Source organism: Podarcis melisellensis, assembly GCF_964234715.1.
Source record: "Podarcis melisellensis genome assembly, chromosome: 1".
Lineage (NCBI taxonomy): Eukaryota > Metazoa > Chordata > Lepidosauria > Squamata > Lacertidae > Podarcis > Podarcis melisellensis.
This window is the reverse complement of record NC_138528.1, coordinates 105,019,672-105,046,162: the sequence shown is the minus strand read 5'-3', so window position 1 is coordinate 105,046,162 and position 26,491 is coordinate 105,019,672. Positions and strand designations below refer to the sequence as shown.

The 26,491-nt window shown below is 40.8% G+C and overlaps 2 protein-coding genes across 7 annotated transcripts in view; one reads left to right on the top strand and one right to left on the bottom strand.

Annotated features, from left to right (window-relative positions):
* WDSUB1 (WD repeat, sterile alpha motif and U-box domain containing 1) overlaps positions 1 to 16,709 on the top strand; it is a 45,262-nt gene extending 28,553 nt beyond the window's left edge. For 3 of the 5 annotated variants that reach the window (XM_081929249.1, XM_081929247.1, XM_081929250.1), the window contains one exon: positions 13,684 to 13,796. The gene's annotated coding sequence lies outside the window, so the exon portion shown is untranslated. Of the gene's footprint in view, positions 1 to 11,590; positions 11,846 to 13,683; positions 13,797 to 16,572 lie in introns of those variants that run through there. The other 2 variants (XR_014172647.1, XM_081929248.1) reach the window with 2 other exon arrangements.
* TANC1 (tetratricopeptide repeat, ankyrin repeat and coiled-coil containing 1) overlaps positions 94 to 26,491 on the bottom strand; it is a 131,141-nt gene continuing 104,743 nt past the window's right edge. For both annotated transcript variants that reach the window (XM_081928398.1, XM_081928399.1), the window contains 16 exons: positions 23,677 to 23,908; positions 22,616 to 22,782; positions 20,937 to 21,544; positions 18,273 to 18,381; positions 17,598 to 17,720; positions 16,554 to 16,790; positions 15,983 to 16,165; positions 13,668 to 13,746; positions 11,048 to 11,181; positions 10,395 to 10,518; positions 9,955 to 10,130; positions 8,195 to 8,327; positions 7,347 to 7,438; positions 5,569 to 5,715; positions 5,104 to 5,204; positions 94 to 3,653 (listed from right to left, as the gene is read on the bottom strand). In XM_081928398.1, the coding sequence (XP_081784524.1) occupies positions 2,231 to 3,653; positions 5,104 to 5,204; positions 5,569 to 5,715; positions 7,347 to 7,438; positions 8,195 to 8,327; positions 9,955 to 10,130; positions 10,395 to 10,518; positions 11,048 to 11,181; positions 13,668 to 13,746; positions 15,983 to 16,165; positions 16,554 to 16,790; positions 17,598 to 17,720; positions 18,273 to 18,381; positions 20,937 to 21,544; positions 22,616 to 22,782; positions 23,677 to 23,908 (4,068 nt within the window). In that variant the 3' untranslated portion in view covers positions 94 to 2,230. The remainder of the gene's footprint in view (positions 3,654 to 5,103; positions 5,205 to 5,568; positions 5,716 to 7,346; positions 7,439 to 8,194; positions 8,328 to 9,954; positions 10,131 to 10,394; positions 10,519 to 11,047; positions 11,182 to 13,667; positions 13,747 to 15,982; positions 16,166 to 16,553; positions 16,791 to 17,597; positions 17,721 to 18,272; positions 18,382 to 20,936; positions 21,545 to 22,615; positions 22,783 to 23,676; positions 23,909 to 26,491) is intronic.

Genomic DNA, 26,491 nt, shown 5'->3' with positions numbered 1-26,491 from the left:
CTCTGTATAAATTCAGCCCCTTGATTTAATCTGATGAGAATTCAAATTGCTACCTAACATAAAAAACATAACTTAAAGGTGCAAGTATAAATCATGTTAAGCACAATCAAGTTAAAGTTGAAATTTTATATAGTTATCTAGTAACTTCCATTGATAGTTAATGACATGCATGTGGGACATCCAAATCCACAGCATTGTGTGTCCCATTAATTTCAGTAGGAGAGCCAAGCATATGCTGGATTATGTTCAATAATAAATATAATTTAGAAATTATACAGCTGCAACAATTAAGTATTTCATTTTGGGGCCTAATGAGAATTATTGGAAGAAATCATTTTTTTAAATGACCTTTCATAGGCTCTTGTCTATATCATTTAAAAATATGTAAAGAACTTTGTCAACAAAAGTTTAATTTTGGAGCATGCAGCTAAGTATACTGAGCACTGTAGGGCTTAGTATAAAGGATGAAAAGGCTGAAGAGTTTGCATGCCCTGATTAGATGTGGCATGGGTACTGGTCAGCAGTGAATGGCAGGATCATTTTGGCTAGGAGCCAACATTGACATCATGCTTTCTTAATTAGCAGTTGACTATTATATTCAGTGAAGCATGGTCCAAGAACTAAATGGCAAACTTCTCAAACTAAGGCTAATTAAATAAGCACATCATCTTCAGTGCTATTTTCTACAATTCTGATGTTCATAAATACTCCAAGGGGCTTGGAGATGCAGCCATGTGTATGCAGTAGCTACCTGAGTGAGGACTTCTGGAGAGCCAGCACTGTTGACAGTAGTATTTGGACATGTCAATAACTTTTTATGATATACCTTTGGTGCAGAGAGGTACCATATAGAATAAGGGTGTACTATAGGTCTTCAGATGCTGTTGTACTCCAACTCCCATGATCCTTGACCGTTAGCCATGCTGACTGTGGATGATGGAACATTTGGAGGGCCAGGTGGTTTCCTACCTTATTAAAGTTGCATTAGTGATGACTGACTGGCACAACACCTGGAGAAGGTAGATCAGTGAAAGGGTATGTATACTACCCAACCAGAAATTATATTAATAGTCTTTTATTTCATATGGGAAAATACAGTAGCTGTGCAAAAAATAGATCTACAGAACAAGAGAATAAAATAAGATTGTACAAATACCAAGATAAACAATAAATAAGCTAGAGTAGAGAATAACAATTCATTTTTTAAATTGCGAGTTTTTTAAAAAAATCACACAAGAATGCTGTTATAATGTACCTACATACTGTACACATGGAACTCACTGTTAAAGGGCAACAGAATACTCCAAGCTTGTATAACTCCAACCTCACAGGAATGTCCTTACAAACTACCCATCTTGAAAACATCCTTGAAATTGAAAAGAAAGCTTTTCCACTGTGAAACACTGAGGAAAGTATTAGATGTCGTTCCTATAAAGTAAATGCACATGCTATACTCCTCAGACATTTGTTGAGTGTTTTGTAAAAACGCTAGCAAAGCTTGTATTCCTCTTTATCCTCCATCTTGTACTGACATAGCACCTCAAAAGGTGTTTGAATAAACTATGTAAAGTGCTGTTATATGTTGTTAACATGTCATTATATACTCAGTGCAATAACCAGGATGTTGGACAAAATTCATGCAAAATATCCTGTAATTTACCTCCTAAATTACAGTAATGAAAGTCAACCTCAGTTGCACATTGGCTGCTGAATGATTTGCACAGAGGTGATAGGTTTACACCTGAATCCTTATGAAACTGGAATACTACTACTAAATCTTCCTGATAAAGAACATTCATGGACAGATTTGGATGTTCTGTGGATCCCACCACCTTGCAGGAATTAATTCATTTCAAGCAGTAACAGATATACATGGCTGTACAAAATAATTGTATTTGCCTTTCTCAAAAGGACTCAGCTTGATTTACTGACCAGTCTAGTTAAGCAGGCAAGACTGTTTAAATCCTCTCTTAGAAAAAACATATCCTCCTACATAAACAAATAGCTTCTTAACTCTATGGTGGCCACTCATCTCTTGATTAATAGTCCCAGGCATGCTGTGGACAATCTTAGCGTTAAAGAAGTGGCTGGATGATCTGGTTTCTGTTATGCACCCTGTAAAATATTAGTGATTAATATCAGTAACTTATATGCTACTATGCACTAACTTTAACAACCAGGGAGATGGTTCATCACTATTATTAGTTTGTAATAAAATGGCTAGCATTATTCAGACATTAGATTCTACGAAAGATCGCTTTGGCTTTGTAGAAGTCACGTGACTCAAATGAATGTCTTTATTAAGCTGAGTGTGCTGTTTAGAGAGAACTTCCTGGTACAAATGAGCCACAGGCTTACCTATCCTGCTATCTTGTGAGCAGGCAGATGCTTGGCACTGTAGTTCCTCTAGTTCTTTAGGCTGAGTTCCGTTCTGGATACTCTCTCCTGGTATTGAAGAGCAAGCTGCAGGATTGCCATAGCTGCCTGCATGTTTGGCAGAGAACTGCTCACAGCTCAAAGTCAGTGTCGTTCCAGCACTTTTCAGGAACCCTTCTGCAGCTTGGCCATGCCAACTGCGATTTGATAGGTTCATTTGCTGCTGCTGCTGTTGCTGCTGCTGCTGGAACCGCACAGTTTTATCCATAATACCCATGAAGGGGGTATTCCGAGGCCTATGTTCTGCTGTTCCACTCTGACATTGACTACCTTTGCTTTCCTTGAGCCGAATATCTGGACTTTGCCCTTTTATACTCTCGCAGAAGCTGCTGCTTGAGGACAGGCTGCTTGTTGAGCTGGAAGCTACCATGCTAACAGAAAGCAGACCAGGACAGATAGGGTTTTGCTGCCTTAACTCACCAGTTCCTTGAGATTGTAATGGACCTATGTTTTCGATGTTTGCAGGTGTGTGGACAGCTAGCCTCTCATGCGTTTTGGACTTACTCAGGAAGGAATGAGGTGATCCTTTATCACTATGCTGCAAGTAGGGAACCTGGACTACTGTCGGTCTTTCACTGAATACTGCTGAGCTGTTGTTGCCCGTGATGATATTTCCTGATAGTGTACTTGTCCCATCCAAATGCTGGCTTTTATTGTAGCTTGGATTTGTGAGGTGCCTGGAGGTCACAGGGCTTGGAGGAAGGTATTGAAGAGGCTGAGTCTTTGTGCTGGACTGACTAGATCCAGTTCTTGCCACAGACTGGACGGAATTCAGGTGCTGGTTGGTTTTTACTATCTGTGCTTGTTTTGTGGGCTGCATAGTTAAGCCAGGCTCTTTCAGGAATTTACTGCCTCCTCTGTTTGGAGGGGATATGGGTCTAAATTTCTGCTGGCTGCCTTCCTGAGCATTTCTGCTGCTTGATGTATTAGCCTGGGTAAGTGGCAGCCTCTGCCCAGACGTACCAGGCTCGTCTTCGTGCAAAAGTTCCTCCTCTTCTATCTCTTCCAGACTGAAGTGATCCTGAACAAGAGCTTCCCCCTCATTGTCAGAGTCATTGCTCGGTTGGGCTGGCAGAGGACACTGCTGCTTTTGTTGCTGTGTTCTCTGGAGTTGTTTGCACTCTTCTTCAACTCGAGCTAGAAGCCTCTTTATTTCTTGGTTTCCAGGGCACAACTTTATGGCTTCTCGCAAGTCACCAAGGGCTGCATGAAATTGCCTAAGGAGTTGGGGAGGAACCAAACACATTTTTTTTTCTATAAAAGATTACCTTTGGGGGAAAGTAGTATAGATGACAAAAATGCAAAAACTGTTTTTAGCAGAACTAAACGTGGTTACTTCATGGCCCTAGCAGAACGACTGCTCCCTTTCCTCTTTTTTAGCACACTTGCAAGCAATCTGATGCGAGGGGAAGGAATTGAATTTAAGCTGAACACCATGGACAAAGTGCTGGTCACAGTAATTGTTCCCTGTTCTGCTCTTGTGGAATGATACTTGTTTGTGGCATTTTCACCCAAAACCACCACCTTGTACAAAATTATCCTATTCCTGCCCCCCATTCTCTCCAAAATTAGTGTTTAGGTAATTGTGAAGTTACCCCTCTCCCCAACAGAGATAATAATTTAATAAATATCAATATTTGTCCTACAACTGCAAACCCTTTCCTGGTATCCCACAAGACTGCAGTTTCCATTACCATAGATACCGTATTATTCGCACCATAGGGCGCACCGGACCATAGGGCGCACCCAGTTTTTTTGGGGGTAAATAAAGGGGGGGAATTATTTCCCCCCCAGGCGCGGGGCTGGGACGGGGGAAGCTCGAGCTTCCCCCGACCCCAGCCCCCAAACAGGCAAGTCTCCGCAAGCCGTGGGAGCGCTCCTGCTGCTTGCGGAGAGGTCCGCGAAGCCTGGACGCGCTGAGCTCAGCGCGCACAGGCTTCAGCATGCAGGCAACTCTCCGCAAGCAGCGGGAGCCCAGCGCTGTCCCCCGAGTTTGCGGGGCTGGCGACGAGGAGGAGCAGGCTTCTCCCCCCCGCCAACCTTCTAGCCAAGTCGGGGGACAGCGGGATGGCGCGCTGCGCCTCTCCCGCTTCTCCCGAGTTTGCGGGGCTGGCGACGGGGAGGAGCAGGCTTCTCCCCCCCGACAGCCTTCTAGCCAAGTCGGGGAAAGCGGGAAGGGCGCGCTGCGCCTATCCTGCTGTCCCCCAAGTTTGCGGGGCTGGTGACGGGGAGGAGCCGGCTTCTCCCCCCCCCCGCCAGCCTTCTAGCCAAGTCGGGGGACAGCGGGATGGCGCGCTGCGCCTCTCCCGCTGTCTCCCGAGTTTGTGGGGCTGGCGACGGGGAGGAGCAGGCTTCTCCCCCCGCCAGCCTTCTAACCAAGTTGGGGGACAGCGGGATGGCGGTGTTCCGCCTCCCCGCTGTCCCCTGAGCTTGTGGGGCTGGCGGTGGGGCTCTCCTGAAGCCTGGAGAGCGAGAGGGGTCAGTGCGCACCGACCCCTCTCGCTCTCCAGGCTTCAGCGAAAGCCTGCATTCGCACCATAGGACGCACACACATTTCCCCTTCATTTTTGGAGGGGAAAAAGTGCGTCCTATGGTGCGAAAAATACGGTATAAACATATTGATTATGCAAATATAATAAACTGTTGCTGCATAGCAACTGTTGGTACCTGCTGTTCCTCTTGGCTCTTGCTCTAGCATAATACGCTTCATAGGATGTGGGTTTGAGATCAAGTGCCTTGGTAGCAAACTCCTCTGCCATGCCAAAATCCTGCCGGAATAACCATAAAACAGTTTCAATTAAAAAATTACTGCAATGAAACATTACAGTGCAGAGGAACTGCCTGGCCATTTCACTTTTGCACTGGGCAAGAATCCTCATGGTATCATCCTAATCAAATTTCTGCTAACTGCTCTTGTAATTTGTACTGCTGACATGTTTTGATGATGTGTAGTATTAATATTGCTTATTCACATCACTTTTTTAAAAAGTTGCCATGATAGCACACACTGACTGAAAAGCTACACAAGCACTCTTTAGCAGATCTATTCACCTAAAATTGGTATCATCAATTTTTCCTACAATCTCCATGTATTCAGTCACAATGCATTAAAACTTGGACAAAATAACTTACATTTGTTTTTCTGCGGCACCTTGAGAGATTTAGATATAAGGAAACTCTGAGCTCATTGAAAGCTTTCATTTCTTCTCCAAAACTCTCTCGAGGAAACTTCCGTAAGGCATACTGGTACCGCTGTGCTGCCTCTTTCATCTTCCCTTTCTGCAGGGTGAAGAGCATAGAAGTGTGACAATTTGATTCTTAAATGTTGCTTTCAAATGAAAAATAAACTGACTTGTTAACAGATGCCGCTGGTGAGAAGATTAACAAATTTGAATGTTGGATTTCATGGTTTTTTTAAAAAAGAAGAGCAACATTTTATTCAGCAATTTCCCTATGTTAGATCCGGCTCTTCTTTTGCCAATAGGACCTGCCCCTCCTGCCATAGCATATACAATGCATAACAGTTTCTTGAACTGGGGACTTGGTGTGGAATGTATATCCTGGATACTAATTGTATAATTGTTTACTAGTCAATAATAAAGCCTAGTGCCTGACTCTGTGTAAGCGAAGGTTTGCCACATCACATATATAGACCATGAGGGATATAGGTAAATGTATTATTGCAGAAGACACTAACATAGTGTTCTGGACTTCTCATGCAATTTACCTCATGCCACAAGTTTATTTCTTTACAGTTTAGACAGTGTCCTGTCTTGCACATTACTGTTAAATAGCAGTAATACACAATCCCCTAATGTGCAATATCCCAGTAAGATAATACAGTGGTGCCTCGCAAGACGAACGCATCGCAAGACGAAAAACCCGCTAGACGAAAGGGTTTTCCGTTTTGGAGGCGCTTCGCAAAACGAATTTCCCTATGGGCTTGCTTCGCAAGAAGAAAGCCCATAAGGAAATCTCCGGGGACCTCTTTTAAATGCTAGCGGTGGGGAGCAAAGCCTTTCCCCCCCCCCCTCCGGCCTTCAGAAGAGGTCCAGGAAGGCCGGCGGGGGCCGAAAGGCTTTGCTCCCCACATTTTAAAAGCAGTCAGGGATAGCAGGGAAGCGCTTCCCGCTATCCCGGATGGCTTTTGAAGGCAGGCGGGGGGAGCAAAGACTTTTGCCCCCCGCCCGCCTTGCTCCCCCACGCCTGCCTTCAAAAGCCGTCCGGAGGCTTTTAAATCGCCCCGGGACAGTCCCGGGGCGATTTAAAAGCCCCCGGGAAGGCAGGCAGGGGGTTCATGTGTGTATGGACAGGAACTGGTAACAAGAGCTAAACCTGAGAGGAAGGGTCAGAGATAGCATACAGTATTCCCTTTCTTATTATTATAGTCTAGAACATTATGTTCTGTGGTGTGCACCTGAACAATTGCAGATGTATCACTGCAGACACCACTACAGTGGTACCTCAGGTTAAGTACTTAATTCGTTCTGGAGGTCCGCTCTTAACCTGAAACTGTTCTTAACCTGAAGCACCACTTTAGCTAATGGGGCCTCCTGCTGCCACCGCACCGCCGGAGCACAATTTCTGTTCTCATCCTGAAGCAAAGTTCTTAACCCGAGGTATTATTTCTGGGTTAGTGGATTCTGTGACCCGAGGTTCCACTGTACTTGAACAACCATTACAGTAAGCAACTCTGTACTACTTACACATGAAAGTTTGTTTTCTTTCTTTATACCCTGCCTTCTCCTACATTCAGTATGATTTACAAATACAAATTATCATTTGCCCAAGATTACAATCATAAGCACACTTACATAGGAGTAATTACCATCCCAACATTTAAGTAAGCATGCATGGAACTGTACTGCAAGAGTAGTTTGGCACCTGAACCACTGGTATCTGCCACTTACTTTGTACATCATGTTTCCTTCTTCAATTAGCTTTTGTAGTAGGATAATCAAAATATCAGGTTTCGAAGTAGCCATGGCCCATGCTGCATTTCCTGGAATAAGAAGGGTTAGCATTTAATGTTATACTGGACTCTTCAAATGAAATTTAGCTGTGAACAACCAGATAGTTAATGATTTGGACTGAATTTCTCTTCTGTAACGGTGTCACTTAAATATAAATCAGTATTTATTGTGGCAGCACCTAAACTTTGGAACTCCCTGCCTACTGATGCCAGGCAGGTACCTTCACTATACTCTTTATGGTGCCTGCTAGAAATATTTTTGTTTAGACAAGCCTACCCAGATATGTAGAAGGTTGATTTGTGTTTTTAGTTTATTGGAGATTTTAATTTTTTTTAATGTTTTAAATAGTTGCTTTTAACTATTTTACTGATCATTTTATTGTCTTATTTTTATAAACCACTGTTAGGTTTTTTTAACAATCAAGTAGTGCATAAAATTTAGAAAATAAATAAATACATATTGGTTTTTTTACATAACATGGAAGGATTTGTATATTGAAAGGTGAGCTATAAACAAGTGCAAAAGAAAAATATTCTGTCTACACTATGGCTGTTAATATTTCAACATTTCTAAGTAAGCTTAAATTACTACAATTTTAAATAAAAACCAGTTTTGCTGGAAAATGTCAATGTTTTTAGATGGGCATTTTTATTAGCACTATAAAATGAATTTATATATTATTAGGATACAATGGGACTTTTAATATGGTGGTTTAACAGTCAGCAATTGTTTTCTTCCCAAATAAAACCATTCTATTTGGCCAGTACAAGTTATTTTCCACTAACCTAATTTGGCTCCTTTTCGAAGCAGTGTGACCACCACTGATGTATTTCGACATCCAATTGCTCTGTCCAGTGGGCGCATCCCACTATTGTCAACATGTTCAATCACTGCACCCTTCTCTACCAAATACTGTACCTATAAATGATCAAACACAGAGAAATTACATTTAAAAATAAAAAACGTGTTTGTGGCAGTGGCTGCAACACACCAGGAACTTATCTTGCGCAAGCTCTACTGCAATAATACACCCTTGAACTGCTCTTATTCCAGCTGATGCAGACGTTCCTAATGGATTATGTCCATTCGTATACCATCAATGTTTAAAGGCTTTTAGTGCAGCTCTTGAAATAAAAACATTAAGAAAACACCACCTTCAAAGATATACATACCGTAAATTCATACAGCTCAAGTTAGTTTCTGAAATCTGGGAAATCTAGTACAGTTAACCTATAAAAGAACCTTTCAGAATAGAGGGGGGAGCTCCTGCTTGGCCCCTTGGCAGTTGTGCTGTGTGTGGCAGAGTGCCCATTTCCAGCTGTAGCCATTCCGAAATAGAAATAGTCTGGTTGCAGAGATCCAAGCTTTAATAACTTCCCACTTAGATTTTTGCAGTTAGTGCAAAATGCAACCACTTAGGTGTTAGTTTTGACATCAAAGGCCACATACTTCCAGCTCTTAAAGATATGCACTGATAATTCCTTTGCCATCAAGCCAGATTCAAGGTTTGGTTTTCGCATATAGAGCATTAGCATTCCAGCTGTGCAACACACTTGCTGCCAAAAATAGCCTAGTGTTAATACCGTACAACTTCAGGTGCCGGATGAAGACTGTTCCTATGTTAAAAGCTTTTGGGTTTTTTTAAGTTGTAATGCTGGGACTATATAGTGGGAAACAGGTTCTTGGTGTGCTAATTCAATATTTCCTTAGTATGGGTCTCACATGTTTAGCATTTTTCACATGATTTTAATTATCCCAACAAGTGACATTCTAGTGCAATTTAAATGCAGGCCGTTGGGAATCTATTCATTAAGTTGTAAGTGAGCACATGTGAGACTACAGTGTAAATTATTGCTTATATAAGGTGCAAGGTAAGCCCAACTGATGGATCCTGTTCTACTTTGAGACAAAATCCATTTATAAGAGCTTTTAACTCTTAAACCAAAGATTTCTTACATTTCAAAATATATTAATACTTATCAGTTCTGAAACATCCCTTTACATCTCACAAATCTTGTTCTAGTCATAGCAGACTAATATAATTTATTAACACTAAGCAGTGTTTTTTGTGACAGTACTCAGTGATACTGAGCAACATCATCCCCCCCCCCTCAAATCTCCTGCCCTGAGCAGCCATTTTGTGCTGGCACTCACAGTTAAGAGTCATTTACTAAGAAAGTAAGGCAGTAGAAAAAGCCATATGCATCTATGCTAGATTTTGATAAATTAAAAAAAAAAAAAATCCATGGTGAAAGATTTTATACTTTGACCAAGCATTGGATATGTTTGTTTAATATAAACTATTTAGAATCAAAAAGATCCCCCTAGACTCTTTCTACACAGTGAAGAAGAACAGGTACCCAGCATATCTCTTACATTTAAAAAGTAGTTTTTTCTTGGTGAATCATCTTTAGTGACGCTTTCAAGTGCATGAAAAGGGGAGCTAGTTTGCTTAATTAGCATTCTAGTTGGCAAGATCTCAGTGCTCTGGCTTAGTTTCAGAATGTGAAAGCTTATAGCAAGCCCAGTATTTGACTTGACTTACAATATCTGAGTCTCCATAGAAAGCTGCTAAATCCAAGGGGGTTCTTCCATTCTTGTCCGTCTGGTCTATTGTGGCATCTTTCTCAACCAAATACTGGACCACACTCTTGTGTCCTTTGAGGCAAGCCCAACTCAATGCTGTCAGGCCCTCCTTGTCCAGCAATGAAATGTCTGCACCTAAAACACAAACCAAAAATACGTTATTTTGAAGGGGGAGACTTAAAATATGCCCCACGTTAAGCCAAAAATTAAACACAGTGAAAAAATATTGAACTTTCTCTTCAATACTATTGAGATGATGTAATTTCAGCATTAACTCATAAAACTTGCAGCAAGACACTTTCAATGTTGAGCTGTCAGGCTTGCTTATCTATCTTAAAAGGCATGAAAAGTGAATAAGGCAAGTTAAAAGAAAAAATTCTTGAACAGTGTGTTCGTTACCTTTGGAGATGAGAAATTCAACAGTGCTCAGATGTCCTTCACAAGAAGCTACCATGAGTGGTGTCCTGCCTTGCTTGTCACTCAAATTTATATCAGCTCCCTTTTCCAGCAGAAGTTTTGCAATCTGAAAAAAGTGAGTATGTTCCCATCACAGTACTGTAAAATCACAACCTTAGAATAAATAATGGCAATATGTAACCTGATCCTTACAAGAGCAATTCACACTTCGACCATACTCCATACCCAAGTCCCAATAACTGCAGGAGAATGCTTGTGGAGCATAAAACACATAGCTTCTTTGTTCTTTAGATTCATCTATGTGGCTTTAACAGAGCAGCACTCAAGTCAGTACCGTATCTTTATTTGATCAACAAGACTCCTCACTGGGCCACTGTTTTCATAATCAAATGCCCTAGGGATTAATAGCTTTTTCAAAACAGTTCAAAAAAGTCTATTGCCATCTAAAGCAGAGATGGCGAACATGTGGTGTTTTAGATGTCATTGGGACTACAGTTCCTATTATCCCTATCAGCCATGCTGTCTGGGTCTTACGGGACTTGGAATCCCACAACATCTGGAGGCCTGCAGGTTAGAGAAGTGTCCTTCATTTATCAAATTAAGCTGAAACTGGTCATAATAAAGTTTCATCCCACCTGCCAATGTCCCTGACGCACAGCACAAAAAAGGGGAGGGATCCCTCTCCTATTAGTTCTCATTACTAGAGCACCATGTTGAAGTAATAGTTCACATGCTTCCAGCTTTCCTCTCCCAGCAGCAGCAGTCAAAGCTAAAAAGAAATAAAAGGTTTTAGTTTATCAGATTTAAAGAGAAAACAAGTTTGAGAGAAGACATTAAGCTAAAAGCATTCCTCCCGAGAGTTATCAGCAGTTAGTCCAACAACCAATAAATGTTTTCTCTTGTACAACCCCCCCCTTTGTATTCCCAGATACTAACATTCATTAAAATGACATGGTACTGGATACTCAAAATTTTCCTACAGCTCAAGAATGGCAAGACGTCCTTTTAAGAATGTAAGAATAGCTCTCTTGAATCAGACCAAAGGACCATTGAGCATCCTTTTTTTGCCACCGCCCAGGGCCACATGCCAGAGCAATGGATGCAAATTTTACCCTTGTGCAGTAGGCTACTTTGTGCATACACCAACCCACCCACTCCCTCTCTATTATCCACCTTAGGCAAACAAGAAGCAAGATCAGTTCAAGGATGCATTCCAGCCAGACAAACCCTTGAGAGCACGAAGCAGGGTCACTGGGAGTCTCAAGAGCCAGGAAGAGAGTCCCAGAAGACTACATCTGACCCCTGGTCCTGAGGTTCCCAATCCCTGGGAAAGTCTGCAATATGCAAAAATCCCCCTAACTGCAACCTGTAATGCTATTTACAGCAATGGTTGAGAATTTCTTCTCTACTCTCACAACTGTTAAAAAAATAATGTAGGTTACAATCCGTCATGGTTGCTTTAGTTTAGATTTTTGCACTGCAGGGTGTTGAACTAGATGGCCCTTGGGGTCATTTCCAACTCTACAATTCTATGATTCTACAGTTCTAATCTCTTCGTTTCACTGTAACACTGGCAGCAAAGGCAGTCATCTGCTGGTCCACAGGAAATAAGATTTTTGTTTAATGGCAACTGACACACAAGGTAGCACTATTAATTTAAGGATTAGGTTGAGCATGTAGACCCAAACAAGCTGACAGTTTTGTTTTTGTTTAAACAGATTTTTTATAACTGCTGGGAATATAACACGAAGGTTATAGCTGTGTTATAAAAACAAAAAACACCCCTGTGCCTTATCTCACTATCGCCCACAGCTCCTGGGGTCACTTAAGATACAAAAAGCCAGTGTGTCTCAAGTATACCATATTCGGAAATAAGCAGGACTGAAGAATAGCCTGCAGTGGGCTTAAACAAACAAGATCCTCAGGAAAGCTATGTTAAGGAATGCTGACCATTCCGAAAAGGCCCATCTCTGATATGTCTAATGTACCCAACAATAGCTTGCCCCCGCTTCTAACTTTAAAAAGCAAAGGGGGGAAACACTAAATGAACAGCAAAACTACTAATGGAAAATGGAAAATATGAGGCCGGCCTACTACCCTATAGGAAAACTAATATGATCTTTGGCAGATCTTCGGTCTATTGTCAAAGATGTTGAGGAAAGTGCTAACTGGGGAAGAGAAATTTTGGAAAACAGGGCAAACAATGGTTGGAAATGTATAACAATGTAAGGTGGCCAATACATTTTGCTGTGTGATACTTCTAATGTGATTCTGTGCCATAGGCACTTTGTCTTTTGTGCATAGACATCTGTGTGAAGGATTTCTGTAAATCCAAAACACACAGTTTAGGAATATAGAAAACTGCCTTCTACGGACTCCTAGCTCCATATTGTCTGCACTGACTGACAGGGACTCTCTGGTTTTCAGAAAGGAGTCTTCCCCGGGGATTGAATATGGAATGTTTTTGCATGCAAAGCATCTGCTGCACCACTAAATGGCAGTCCCTTTCCAATCCTGGTCTATGATTAAAAATGTAAAGGGGGAGGGGAAACAGAGAGCTGCCTTCTGGAAAATCTGTCCCCAGATTGCAAGGCACAAATCTGAATTTATCAAATTTTCAGGACTTGTAGACCATTTTTGACAAGGTGACAATTCATCCTAAGCAGCTCTGCTTAACGATAGGCATTGTGATCTCAGTGCAACCCTCAGCTAGCAATCTCTGCACTCAAAATGCCACTGTTGGGAGGGAAAGCGTTCTGTCCAAACTGCCAGAAAGAAATGGCAGCTCAAATGTGTAGCTAGGCATGAACAATCCACAGAACAAGGGGACTACTAGCATTATAAGTACAAGAGGGGAAAACAGGAATATGCCAACAAGAACAACCAGAGAATGTAGACGGGTACAGAGATAGAATAAGGCAAGAGCCCAACAAAAGGAGAAAATGCAAAGGAGTCTACTCTGTATTAATGCATCAGAGACAAAGGGTGGCATCTAATGTTGCACAATGGGTCGTCTTTGCTTGTCACTTCTCCCTCCTCTTCCCAGTGCAGCTCATTGTAACCTCTTGTATGCTTTGGCCAGAAGGGTAAACTGTCACAGAAGGGGAGGGATAACACAGAAGCCTCCGAAAATGGCTTTATTTCTGCCTCCAAGAAAGAGGAGCATAAAGATACTCCACTTGGTGGTGTCCTTGTGTCCCCTGAGAAACCCCCTTCTGATGAGTACCAAAGGTTCTCTCTCTCATACACACCTACCTGTTTCTCCCCACAGTGTGTCTGTTTCATTGATGTCTATTTTAGGCTCCTTTTCAATCTGCATCAGAAAATGAATCACCTACAAAGAGGAGGAAAATATCAATCAGCTACCATTTAAAAAAAGAAACCCACCAAGGAAGAACAAACAATTACATAATTATGGACTTGATTTACCTTAGCACTCTGTTGGTGGTGCACAATACATTCGTAAACACAGTAAGTTTCAGCTAAGAAATTTATGGTATGTCAAACTGTATGCATTTAAGGTAACAGCACAAGTTGGCATAGGAGAGACACTTTGTTATGTACAAGTCAGTTTCTCTTCAATGATCTAACAAGGAAATATCCAGGTCCCATGGAATGGCAAACTATAACTAAATACTTGTATATTTGCACATCTTCTGAATGCATCAATACTACTAGACTATTTTGGATACAAATTAATTTTCTGTCTCACTCAAGATAAGAGATGAAATGAGAAAGAATGTGTTTCTGTCAGTTTCATTTTTTTTTGTCGCAAATTATTTTAACAAGCCGTTACAAGACCCAAATGTGGTTGGGTAAATCAAGGAAAGTACAAGCAAACAAAGCAAGGCAATTCATATGAATCTTCTCAGAATTGTTTCTTTAACTACACCCAGTAAACATTTCTAATGTTTCAACTGAAGCTGAGGAACATGAATGCATACTTCTTCCATACTCCATTTCTATGAAGAAAAACAGAGGCAATGTTTAAAATGTTGAATTGTAAAAAAAAAAGGGGGGGGGGAATATTCCATTTATACAGGAATCCCAATCTGCCTTCATACTAGTATACAGTGCAGAATTTAACTCCCCCCCCCCGAAACCGCTTCAAAAATGGCAGTAAAACATAATGGAGGCTAATGTTTGCATGCCAGGATTAATTGCATAAACAATAAATACATTAAGAGAGCTGCTGCAGTCTTGTGAGGCAGATGGAAAACAGTACAAATGTGGTTTCAAGGAATAAACCATCTTCTTGTATTCTATTATGGCCATATAATCCTTTATAGCCACATTGTGGAGACAGAAATCCTACTAGCATTTTTCATCTTAAACAGAGCTGCACTTGGCACGAGTACAGAGTATGCTAAAGCTTACAGTATTATCTTGTCTCAAGTACATGGAGCGCAAAACACCACCAAGCAAGTTGGGACCATTCAACTCCTAACCCCTTACAAGTAATCTTTTTAGTAGCAACAAAGGAAAGAGAGATTTGGAAGCAGTGTTTTTTTCAAGAAAAAATGGTGCCGGAACTCACGATGAAATTGTTACAGTTAATTCGCTGGGTGACTTGGTGCAGCCCTGAACAGATGCCGGTTTGACAACAGCCGTGATCACCACCTGCAGAGGTGCTAAAAACTACAGCAAGCTGTCTCCCCAGCTGGTTTGGGAGTCGCCACTGGTTCTAGTGCAGGTCAAATAAATGTGCCCCCGCCTCCCTCGTTCTCTTAAGATTCAGGCGGATGGCATGGGCAGCTCAGAAGGGCCCTCACTCAAACGCGCACGTGCAACGGTAGAGGCCTGGTTGGAAAGCTTAAAGCCCGTTGCCACTACATGAAAGATGGATTGAAGAAAAGGAATTATGAACTGGCCTCACCCTGTATCATGGCCAGGAGCTAAGTGGAGTCATAGATCGGAGAAAAGTGTAGACTTGCACACACTTCCGTTTTGACTTGAAATGTTCATTTTGGGCTTCTCAGTAGTATGTGAAGGCTATAGGTGGGCAGTGTGAGTGCCAGCCCGCAATGGCACCCACCTCTGAGGTGTTGGTACTGAACTCCATCGCTCTCCAGCTTAAAAAAACCCCAGCACTGTTGGAAAGTATATGGCAAGTGCCACATAATTTGTGTATTATAGTGTAAGGGGGTAGCTATTTTGTCTGATTTCCCAATAAAAGTGACATTTTCCTGAGTGGCATGATACAGCTATTCCCAGCTCTTTGGGAAAAATACATGAAGTCTCATTTGTTTGAAAAGTACTGCCTGGTGGCAGTGAATTTTGATCTTTATTCATATACTCGCCTCATGTTAAATGTGCTTGTAATAGCCTGACAGACTTTGTTATTTATTAATTAAATTTCTATATTGCCCTTCATCTGACAGGGCGGTTTACAATATAAAAACACAAAAATACACACTATAATAACAAATAAAAGCAGTATCACCACCATGAGACAGTTTAAAAGGCCATCACTTAAAATGTAGACCTTTTTAATATCCCCTGAGGAATAGCAGTGTAGAAACCATTGAATTATTCTAAACACTTTCGAGAAGAGAGGTGGAGCAAGCTACCTGACAATGTCCCATGCTTGAAGATGCTGTCAGAGCCTGCTGAAGTGCCTGTCGCTTTGTCAGTGAATTCTGCTGCTGGGAAGTGCTCCAATCCATGTTCAGCAGATATTCAAGAATATCAGAATGGCCCCTTAGGGCACTATGAACCAAAGCACACTGTCCCTTTTTATCCAAGTGATTGATCTAAAAGGGGAAGTGCAGGGAGAGAAAAAGAATATCATTCATGATAAGCAGGCTCATTGCACATGCTTTTTACAAAGTACCAAATTGGCAGATTACTATATATAATTTGGTGATATTTAGTGCGATTCTGCATAACTATGTATTACCTAAAATCAAAGCAGATTCTGGTTGGTTTGTTTTTTAACTAAACCTAGGTAAGGTATTTTAGTTCTGTTTTCTAGAGTATTAAAGCATAGGGCACAAGGAAATTTCATGTTTAACTGATGCAGGACATGCTTCAGTGTCTGAGCTGCATCCTCACAGAGAAAGGAGATAGCCTTTATTTGGATCCCTCTGTACAGCTCTATAGCACACAAATGCTCCATACTGAGTCTGTTGTCAACCGTACCTTTGCTCCTTTCTTGCAGAGTAGTGAAACTATATGCATGTGGCCTGCAGCTGCTGCACAGCAAAGTGGGGTCATCCCATTCTCAGACGCACCATCAATGGTGGCACCAAATTCGAGCAGAAGGAGGACCACTTCTTCATGATCAAGATGAGATTGAACACACAATATTGGAGCGTTGTTGAGAACTTCTGTCCTGTAGTTTACATTTGCACCACCCAAAATCAGCAGACGACTCACCTACAGGGATTTAAAAGAAAGGAAATATAATTCACCTTCTTGTTTAGAGACTGAAACAGGATCAGTTTGCATATCCATTATGTAACAAGATTGTATGGATGTTGTCAGATTGTTTCTTAATTTACATAGAAAAACCTGTTTGCTCCATTCTAAATTATGAATACTTGCTCTCTACAGAGAATACATGTGGCTATTCACACATTAAAAAGAGACTTCAAAACTAATCATTTGCATCTCCCCTTGCTGATACCAACAGTCCTCTTTAAATCACCCTTAACCAATGTTTTGGGATTTTCTTAGAGACAGTGGCAGAGACTGACTGTTGAATTTTCAAAGTTTGGGGACTTTAACTTTGGTCAGTTTAACAGCACCATGAATTGACATGAGCTTTATAAATCGCTTTGAGATTCCTTCGGGTAGTGATAAAGCAGGATATCAAATCCAAACTCTTCTTCTTATGAATACTATTGGCTAGTTTTTCAGTCCTTACATTCAATGGCTATAAAGCACTTTTGGCTAATCTTGATTGGACAAGTTTTCAAAAGCAGAGAAAGAACACAGGAGATTCAAAGAGAGTGAGCGTTTCCCCATTTGAACACATTCTTGCCACTGTCAAGCCACCTGCTTTTCCTTTCTTCCTTGTTCTGGAACTGACATGCTGTTGTCCTTAGAGGAAAGTTAGTTCCTGATGCCAGCATATAAAACCCCACTTGCCTACAGCCTGTAACAGTATGGAACTGCTTTCTCTTAAGTTTAGAACTACCACAGTGAAAAAAGTGAAGTATAGCTGATACTTCGTTTTCTTACCTTTACATTGGGTGTATAAAGATTTCTCAAGGATGCAAGAGCTGCTGACAAACCATCAGTGCTATAGCCAATCCACAAGGCTTGAAGGTGGCTGGAAGAAATTCCAGTCTTTTTGCTGAGCCCCTAGAAGATACAACAAATAGAGATGAAAAAAGAGGAAGCGAACAGATTTTCAAAATAATATTACTATTTGCACACTGAAAATTGTGATAGCTTTTTTCTTTGAAAATTAAAATCCTCAGACCTTTGCTTGCATAGAAATACTTTAGCTGTGTATTTACATCTGCCCAAGATTTGAAATGTCCCTTACAAACTTCCTGCAGCAGCTCAAAAATACTAGGAAAGTGTGCAGCCTTCCTCCATACATAGTTCTACTTACTGGGCAATGAACATTTTGAGAGTGGCTAGGTATTAAACTCTAAATACAGTGTCATGTGACAGGAGATTAGTTCTGGGTTACTTAAAAAGCTTTAAAACAAGATATTAATAACTGGTGTGAAAATAACATTTATGCACATTGTGAACGTTTTCCAAAGCAAAGTTTAACTTTCCATTTTCTAAAGTTTCTGGATGGGGAGAAAAACAAGAGGACATAATGATATTATGGCACAAAGATATAACAAAAAGAGACAAACTGAACACATACCAGAAGGCAAAATAAATGATAGGTTTTACCTTGAATATATGTGCTTTCAGAATGTGATGCCCAAGCTCCATTGTTTGCTGACGGTTAAGCTTTCCTTCCTGCCTTGAGAACATGAATGCCAGGAGTGCATGTCCATTCCTAATCAAAGAAGCAGAAAGATAGGGGGAGAGGATTTTAAACTGTACTAATCAATGTTATGTCACCTGTTTGTCCTCTGAATACCTAATGTGACAGATTTCATTCTTCTGCCCCAAAATCTAAATATCAAAATATGTTGAACTTGCAATATCTCATTCTCAGACATGACCAATCCTTTTTGTGGAAAAGTGTGTGCTGTTCCTATTATGTTTAAATCAAACCAAGTCATGAGAAATGTAAACTAGTGTCTGGTAAGGTCAACCAAGGTCACTGACACGGCGTATCTGGTTTTCATTATAATGGAGTACGGTGATTTATATGGTAAGAGTGCAAGATTTTGCAAAACCACGGTGACACTTCCGTACGTTATTCTGAAACATTGGGCAAATAATGTGTGCTTCTTTTTCTGTACAGCAGTCTTCCCATTTCTTTTTAAGTCAATAATGAACGCATCACCCTCACAAACAAATACAGTGGCACCTCAGGTTAAGAACTTAATTCGTTCTGGAGGTCCGTTCTTAACCTGAAACTGTTCTTAACCTGAGGTACCACTTTAGTTAATGGGGCCTCCCAATGCCACCGTGCAATTTCTGTTCTCATCCTGAAGCAAAGTTCTTAACCCGAGGTACTATTTCTGAGTTAGCGGAGTCTGTAACCTGAAGCACTGAAGTACCACTGTATAAAATAATTATCTTATGTTATCACGGTAACAGGAAAAAAGGTCAGCTTCTAATGCTTTTTAATGCACAGTGGTACCTCGGGTTACACACGCTTCAGGTTACAGACTCCGCTAACTCAGAAAGAGTACCTTGGGTTAAGAACTTTGCTTCAGGATGAGAACAGAAATTGTGTGGCGGCAGCGTGGTGGAAGCAGGAGGCCCCATTAGCTAAAGTGGTACCTCAGGTTAAGAACGGACCTCTGGAACAAATTAAGATCTTAACTTAATGCATGCTTGAAAGTGTAAATTAAAAACAGTGCACGTTATAATACTTTGTACACTAAAGAGCACAAGAGAAATTATTAATACTAAAAATTACGTGATATAATTGTAGGTAGCCAAAATAAATCTACCCAGCACAACTATTATGTATCTTTGGTTCTTTCAACAGGGATAATCTTACACTAGTTGAACCTTACCACAACATTGAAGAGCTTTTTATTATTTATCGCTTTCTACAAAAAAATAAAAAAGGCTCAAAGCGATTTACAAATCCATAAAATACACAGTTGCTTACAGATATTTAAAAACATATGCATTAAAAATGCAATAAAGCCATTTTTATTTTTTGGTAAAAGTGTGTGTGATGTTGCATTCAACCCAGTAAATTAATGGATGTACATGTATCTTGGTGGCTTACAGGCATAGAATGAAAACATCTAAAATAGTTTTAAATACAGTACAAAAAAAACTGTTGACGTGTAAAAACAATACAAAATGAACAACTAAGTGCGATGGCACTCAATGAAGAACAACCACATAAAAAGCCTGTTAAGTGCTTTCATCCACTCGACGAAACTTTCATGGTTTTCCATTGACCAATAACCTCCTCCCCAAGCCACATTACAAATTGCTCTTGAAACCAGCCTGTGTTTCAAAAGTTGCTCAAGTGTGTTGTGTCAGTCAGACTACAAAAGTCCAAAGACCCACTCAGTGCATCAAATCAGTCAAATTATTCTCTAGCTGACTGGTTTTCCATTAGTGGTTCCCCCTAACACTGGATCTCATTCTTCCCATACTCCACTGGTTTTAACCAGCTCCTGCATGCAGTTGACATCTTGGTCTAGCACAATAGCCAAGCACTACAGCAGATGAAAGCACGTTTCCAGCAGCCAATGTATTCCTCTCCCTTGATTAAATTTTGAACTGGTTCTAATTTTAGAATGTCAAACTGCACGATTCCATAAGCCTCAGATGCTGAATCTCTTTTTAAATTATATGAATGTCAGTGTAAATAGCAATAATCCCATTACAGGACCACTCCCATTTCTACTTATAGGATTCACAAATGATTAGTGGGGCAGGATAAAAGACACAAGTTACTGTTGAACAAACAATCTGAAATTTAAGAATAATAGATTCCCTATGGGTTCCACCTACCACGTTATCATGTCTCTAACAGTGCCCATAATCTCTATAAGCCTGAGAAGGATTTGTTGTCAAATAGGGAGGAATAAGAATGTAAAGAGTTTCCAGGGCTGGATAGTTAATTCGCAAGGTTGCGCCTGCAGAATTATAAAGAAGCTTCATAGCAGATAAATAAAAAGTCACATTCCTCCAGTGTACTCTCCTACCAAAGTAATGAAATGCTTAGCCCAAATGTTACTGAAAGTAGTAAATTCCGCTTTTTAGATACGCAGTCTCATTTCTGATTTTATTGTAAAACTTATGCTTCAGTGCTACACAAAATGAAAAACCTTGGCTCTAACAGCATTTTCCCCTTAGCAATGACATGTCCGGTATCAGTACCATCTTCCTCATGTAGCACAATAAAAGAAACAAAAACCATCAGCAATTACTAGCACCCACAATATAATATATACAGCTTCCATTTACCTTGGTTCACACAAGAAGTCTGTGTTTTCACCCTCTGCTCTCCAGACCAGCCACTCCCTGAAGGATGGATGGCAGAACATTCGTGTTTTGTCTCGCCTTTTTATCAAAAAGCCTGAAAGGGACTCCATCCTCTGATGGAACTCTTCCCAGTCCTGTTCACCGTATATCTGGCCAGCATTGATGGCCTGGAAAATCTGGTCATCTGTCATTGGGTGAAGTGACGCCAGAGCCACATTTAGCACTGGCAGGGCCCTTTCAAATGATGAGTTCGTCATGAACTTCATGTTGCACTGAAGCAGATAGAGCTCAGAGAGAGAGACCGGAACTACCTTGTAGCTTGCACTTTTGATCACTAGGTGACCCTTCTGAAAGAGATCCAGGGTCAATTTCAAGTAGAGATAGGATCCCATGCTCCTCATGATCAGATGGTTGCTCACTTTCCCAATTATAGCTGCATCAGCTTTTCCATTCAGAGATATATTGTTTACAATATCCTGGCTGGCACCGATCCTGTACTGAATGTATGCATTCAAATCAGCCTGTATTTCTTTATTTTCGGGGAAATCATCCAGGGAGATTGTAAAGAAAGGATATGAGCTGATTATTTCCTGTATTATAACAGAAGAGAGAGAGAGAAGCACTTTACAGTACACATGCCATAGGTGTACGGATTAAATCTGAGTTTGCAGGAACATCACATTAAAGGTGGATCAAGCTGGACTAAGTGCCAGCATGAATGAAACCTTGGTATAGATAGGTATTTACCGAATGAACAACGTAACTATTTGGTCTAAGGTAGTAAAACTGCTTCTGGAGAGTTTTGTTTCAGATTATAACCAGGGGTGAGGGGTGGAATTGCCCAGCTGAATGCTTCGTGAGTGTGTGTGTGTGTGTGTGTAGAACAAATCCCCTCTACATACAAAATTAGTACACTAGGAGGGGGAACGCTAGCCTAGAGCTTTCCTCCCTGACATCTGGTTTTCTATGTGCAGATAATATTTGTAATATGCAACATTCAACCATACAGTCCCCTACTTGTGCTCTGAAGTAATAGACTTTCACTTAGAAGGATTTCATGGTCATTACTGAATTCGTCCAGACACGGCAAAACGTTTTCTAACATGTTGGTCAAGTGTCCAGCCACCCACAGATTAAAAAAGAGAGGGGCAGGACAAACAGGGAAATAGCAGCAGAGCCCTTTTGTTATTCACACAAGTAAATAAGTCTGACCTGGCGGCTTTTATAGGGGACAGAGAGCATAAGATGAACTGCTCTGGATACTCTCTGTTTTGTTCCCTCCTTTTGCCAGAGCTGGGAAGTAGTGTAGAGACTGAAATGCTGCCTCCAGTCTGGACCTGATGGATCTTGACACCAAGTTGTGTTGGCTGACAGTGGTTTAAAAGAGTTTGCTGTTGCGGCTGTGCACTTTTACACCACACATATAGTAGAGCTGCTGCAGGTCTTCAGAGGAGCCTGAGATTATTACTACTTACCTGCCCTCCCCCAACAAAAATGTTTTATTCAGGTTAGTACCCCTGCACCTGTCTAAGCCACAGCACATTTTCCAGACTATTCTTTCCAATTAAAATTAAAACATAAACAACTCCTTGAGACTCTTTCTCCTCAATGCAGCATTATTTCAGAACAACGTTTGAAGCTATACGTTTTCAAAACATTACCTGGAAGTTCGTTCTTACAGTCACAATCAGTTTTAGCCAGGGAGGAAATTTAGAAATAATATTTGTGATGAATGAAGAAACCGTGTCCCCATAATCAGGTTTATGAAATTCAGCCTCATTTAGGCCATCTATCAAAATGATATATTCCTCTTCTGGAATTTTCTGTTCTGAAAGGCAAGATGTTGAAATCCCAATGAAGTATACATCACACGCACACACAGCCCCACTTTCAATTTATAAAGTGGTTTACAAGAATTGAATAGATAAACATAACCTTTCACTTTGTAATTTGCTTTGGATAACTTTTTGTGAAAATATGACTAAATGCAATATTGCTAATAATGGTATTAATAATGACCCCTGTATTATCCTAAGAAAAATAAGGATAATAATGAAGACTAATAACAAAAGCAGGAAAGTGGTGAACAATCTGATTGTGTAAAAAAAATTGCAGCGGGAAGGTTTAAGTCCAGGTTTCCAGACCCATAATTGCTACCAACTGTCTAGTTTCACCTAATAAGTATTCTGAAATGCATGGATAGCAACTGCAGTTCATTATTTCTAAATAGATGCTACACTGCTGAAGTCACAGCTTGTGTGGAGCTGTTTATGTTGTTACTGAGCAAACAACATTTGCCATCACAGCTTCCATTAAAAGTTCCATTTTTGCAAATGGATTCACATTGCTTCATGAATAATTAATATATCGTATTATAGAATGCACTACAGATGACTTGTAAGTATATCAGTAAATGTGTACAATTATAACCTAATAATTTTTATTTTTTAAAAAAAAAATAGAGCAGTTCATTATTTATTTAAGGAAACTACTTCAATATCTTAGCTTTTTCTAAGTGTGCTTTTCATCATACATATCAAATACAGTTGGATTAACACTAGTTTGCAATATTTTATTTTCTTGGATGGCTCTGATACCTTATTTTAAAACAAAACGGCAAAACACACCCTGGTCTGCAAGCTAACTTCTGCTAGGCACATCTAAAACACAAACCTTGTCTTGTAATTGAAGTCACTGTAGAGAAATTTTCTTTGGGGCCTACCTTTCCTAAGATTTGCAAGTGGTTCCAGCACTCCTCTTCTGAATGCTGCTACTGGATCTTGAACGCAGGACCTAAGGCTAAGCATACTTTGTAGATGTGGTTCCCTTATCAAAAGTTCTCTGTATGCTGTTAACTGATGGGACCGGCAAAGAAGAGCAGCAATACTATGCACAAATTCTGGGACAAGGCATGTATAAGTGTTGTCAGCTTGACAGTAGTGATAGGCAACAACCTTTTTCAAAAAGAAAAAAGAAAGAAATGTTTAGTATTTAAAGGAGATGCTTCCAGTTACATGAGTAAAAATAATGGGATCTATTGAATCATTGTAGATTTAGAGCAGATATAGGTAACATCTGTGTGGCATAGTGGTTAGAGTGTTGGACTAGAACCTAGGAGACCAGGGTTCAAATTCCCACTTCTCCATGAAGATCACTGGGTGACCTTGGGCCAGTCACTCACTTTCACCCGAACCTCACAGTGTTGTTGTGAGGATAAGATGGGAAGGAGGAAAACTATATAAGCCACCTTGAGCTCATTGGTGGATATATATATATATATATATATATAGAGAGAGAGAGAGAGAGAGAGAGAGAGAGAGAGAGAGAGAGAGTGTGTGCGCAATTCCCATCATTCCTGACCAATGACCATGCCGAACTGGGCTGATGGAAGCTGGGAGTCCAACAACATCTGGAAGGCACCAGGTTCCTCACACATGCAAGGTAAAGGTAAAGGGACCCCTGACCATTAGGTCCAGTCATGGCCGACTCTGGGGTTGCAGTGCTCATCTCGCTTTATTGGCCGAGGGAGCCAGCGTACAGCTTCCAGGTAATGTGGCCAGCATGACTAAGCTGCTTCTGGTGAACCAGAGCAGTGCACGGAAACACCCTTTACCTTCCCGCCAGAGTGGTACCTATTTATCTACTTGCACTTTGACATGCTTTCGAACTGCTAGGTTGGCAGGAGCTGGGACCGAGCAATGGGAGCTCACCCCGTCGCGAGGATTCAAACCACCGGCCTTCTGATCAGCAAGTCCTAGGCTCTGTGGATTAACCCATAGCGCCACCCATGTCCCCTCCTCACACTTGTACTAGAGCACAAAACTCAGGAGATGCTAAGACTCGGTTGTGTCAGTCAGGGCTGACACTGGTGAAGACGTAATGAAAACTTCAAAATGGAAAAAGGAAGAATTGGAAAAATTCACTACTGGAGAAAGAGAGAGAGAAGCAAAAGGAGAGTATGTTCCCTTTGTAGCTTCTGATATGCAAACCATAGTTTACAGAGAACCTCTCTATCCTTACAAGGTATATTATACCTTCCCAAATATATCTCCCAGCACCAAACAACGAATTCTGGAAATAGGTAAACACAGATGTACAAATCCTGTAATTCACATAAATATATCCCTCCCTCATCAATAACCATATCACTCTGCCATATGCAAAGACTGCTGCATATGGCCAAAACTGGTGACTGTCCTTTGGCAAACACAATGCTAAAGACCTTAGAAGACCCAGCAGTTCCAAGGCAGACCAATGTGGTACCTCGGGTTAAGAACTTAATTCGTTCTGGAGGTCTGTTCTTAACCTGAAACTGTTCTTAACCTGAAGCACCACTTTAGCTAATGGGGCCTCCTGCTGCCACTGCGCCACCGCTGCACGATTTCTGTTCTCATCCTGAAGCAAAGTTCTTAACCCGAGGTAATATTTCTGGGTTACCAGAGTCTGTAACCTGAAGCGTATGTAACCTGAGGTACCACTGTACTGGCCTCAACAGAAAAGATTCCAGCCAACATGGCAACAAAACCAGAAAGTTCAAGTCCATTTGTTAAACACAGGATGCTACAACAGTGCTGCTTTTGCTCTTCTAAAATATATATTTCTTTAATTAAAAAAAAAAACCAAGCCAGAATTTGTCCCCCCTTGCTCCTTTTCTTTCTTTCTAGCAGATTCCCAGACTGTCTGGCTATATGGTATAATCCAACTATGAGTTCTAGATCTGGAATGTTGACAAGTTACAGATCTGTATTTTATTTTATAATGCACTAGAGATAACTATCATGTTCCTCCTCTTGTAAAAGTTAAGTGCACTGATGAATGGGACATCAGGCTTAATTTTGGCAAACTCTGAGCATATGCAGAAGTATGCACCATCAAGCTCTGTGCAGCTTAATATTCAGTAAGGATGCATAATCTTAAAGTGGTTAGCGCTGACTTAATACATCTTTATTCTATCATTTTCTAAAAATAATAACTGCTTTGATGACGACAACAATATTAGGACAGTTCTTACATAAAGACTGTACCAAGTAATACTTCAATACCAAAGCAAATCCTCTGCTATTTACAACACTCGGCAAGGCTTGCCTACTTTCACAATCCTTCCTGCAAAAATAAATGCATTAGAATGTCCCTAGTGCAATTTGCTGGTAATTCCAGCTTATATAACCGTTAGATACATCAGTGACGAAAACACTGTAAGCTGCCTAGATCAAATGTTTGATCCCACTCCCTCCTCCTTGATACATGCGCTGCAGGAAGGTACGTTAAATAAACGAGCTGATGGGGGCAGTCATTTCCTTTGGAATTAGAGATCGCCATCTGCCAAAGTCGGACAGGGAAAAAAATATTCTCAAAACTCAAGTAAAACTGCATCTTTGCCCTTATGCAATCGGGATAAAAAAGGGAAATAAAAAGTGGCAAACAGAAAGAAATCACCACAGATGATGCAATGTGTACCTCCTCACTGGCAATGTGTAGATCACTGAAGTGAACTGTACCATTTATTAAAAGCTGAGAAAAAGAAATTAGTGGCACAG